Source organism: Nothoprocta perdicaria, unplaced genomic scaffold (assembly GCF_003342845.1).
Source record: "Nothoprocta perdicaria isolate Ctin4 unplaced genomic scaffold, notPer1 scaffold_323, whole genome shotgun sequence".
Taxonomy (NCBI): Eukaryota; Metazoa; Chordata; class Aves; order Tinamiformes; family Tinamidae; genus Nothoprocta; species Nothoprocta perdicaria.
Window position 1 is genome coordinate 247,631 of NW_020455559.1, and position 1,746 is coordinate 249,376.

Below are 1,746 nucleotides of genomic sequence, written 5' to 3' on the forward strand. Positions count from 1 at the left end.
GTGAGGGTCCCATACGGGTGTCATGGGTGGGTGGTCCGTGCGGACGGGTGTCACACGTGGGTGTCATACGTCCCCCATGGGTGAGGGTCCCATACAGGTGTCATGGGTGGGTGCTCCCTGCGGACGGGTGTCACACGTGGGTGTCATACGTCCCCCATGGGTGAGGGTCCCACATGGGTGTCATGGGTGGGTGCTCCCTGCGGACGGGTGTCACACGTGGCTGTCATACGTCCTCCATGGGTGAGGGTCCCATACGGGTGTCATGGGTGGGTGCTCCGTGCGGACGGGTGTCACACGTGGGTGTCACACGTGCCCCATGGGCGGGAGTCACTCCACGCTCCGTGGTCGCTCCGTGTGCGCAGAGCTGCCCCCCTGGGCAGCCGTCCCTCCCCGCGCTGCAGTGCGCGGCCCTGGACGAGCGCGAGTTCCTGGGGCGCCGCTTCCGATGGGAGCCTTTCCTGGACGGTACCGGACTGACTGGAGACAGGGGTGGTGGGGACTGGCCAGGAGGAGGGTGGCAGCGGGTGGGGGACCGTTGGCATGGGATTGGCTGGAATCCGGGACCATTGGGATGAGATTGGCTGGGACAAGGGTGGCAGGGGATAGGCTGGGAGCTGGGAGCGCTGACTGGGAAGAGGGCGGCAGGGGATTACCTGGGAGTTGGGATTGGCTGGGAGTTGGGAGCGGTGGGAGGGTATGGCTGGGGTAAGGGAGGCAGCGGATAAGGGAGGCCGGTGGGATCTTCTGGCCCCACCTGAGAGGCCTGGGGGACTCCTGGCCACCCTGTGTGGGGCCCCACGGGACACTGTGGGGCACTGCGAGGGGGACTGGAGCACCTTGGGATGCTGCAGGGTGCCGTGGGTTGCGGTGGGGCACTGCAGGGCACTGTGCCATGCATCTCTGTAGGGACCTGTGCGGTTCCATAGGGTGCTGTGGGGCCTTGTTGGGCACTGTGGGGACCTGTGGGGTTCTATGGGGTGCTGTGGGGCACTGTGTTGTGGGTATCTCTCCACTGGTCCCCATGGGTCTCTGGGGATCTCCATTGGACTCTGAGGGTCCCTGAGGGTCTCTGGAGTCTCTGGGGGTCCCTGTAGCTCTCCGGGGTCTCCATGAGTCTCCGGTGCCTCCGGAGCGCCCGCAGCCGCTGATGGCTGCGGGGCAGCGCGGGGGGCACGGGGCTGTGAGCTGAACTGCCGGCCCGTCGGGCACCGCTTCTACGTGCGGCACGCGGAGCCGCTGAACGACGGGGCGCCCTGCGCCGGCGGCATCTGCGCCCACGGCCGCTGCCTGGTGAGCGCGGGCGGCCGGGGCTGCGTCGGGGGCAGGGAGAGCGCCCGGCCTCAGCTCGGCCCCTGCAGCTGCCCCGCTGCGACGGCGTCCTGGCCTCCGGCGCGGTGCCCGCAGCCTCCTGCCACCTCCACGCTGGCAACTTCAGCGGCCGCCCCGACAGCCCTGGCTACCACAAGGTGCTTGAGATCCCGCCCGGAGCCACCCGGCTCCGTGTGGCCCAGCTGGGACCCAGCCGCAACCATCTGGGTAGGTGCGAGGCGCAAGGGGATAGGCCAGCACACGAGGGCTTGGGATGTTGCACGAGGGCTTGGGATGTTGCATGAGGGTTTGGGATGTTGCACGAGGGCTTGGGATGTTGTATGAGGGCTTGGGATGTTGCATGAAACTCTGGGACACTGCACAAGGAGGTGAGGCTAAGGACGTTGCACGAGGGCTGGGACGTTGCACGAGGGCTGG

At 67.8% G+C, this 1,746-nt stretch overlaps 1 protein-coding gene across 1 annotated transcript in view; it reads left to right on the forward strand.

Moving 5' to 3' along the window:
• Positions 1-1,746, forward strand: part of ADAMTSL4 (ADAMTS like 4) — an 8,992-nt gene that overhangs the window by 1,028 nt on the left and 6,218 nt on the right. Inside the window, exons 2-4 of the mRNA XM_026043228.1 lie at positions 363-465; positions 1,142-1,290; positions 1,359-1,536. Of these exons, the coding sequence (XP_025899013.1) occupies positions 363-465; positions 1,142-1,290; positions 1,359-1,536 (430 nt within the window). The remainder of the gene's footprint in view (positions 1-362; positions 466-1,141; positions 1,291-1,358; positions 1,537-1,746) is intronic.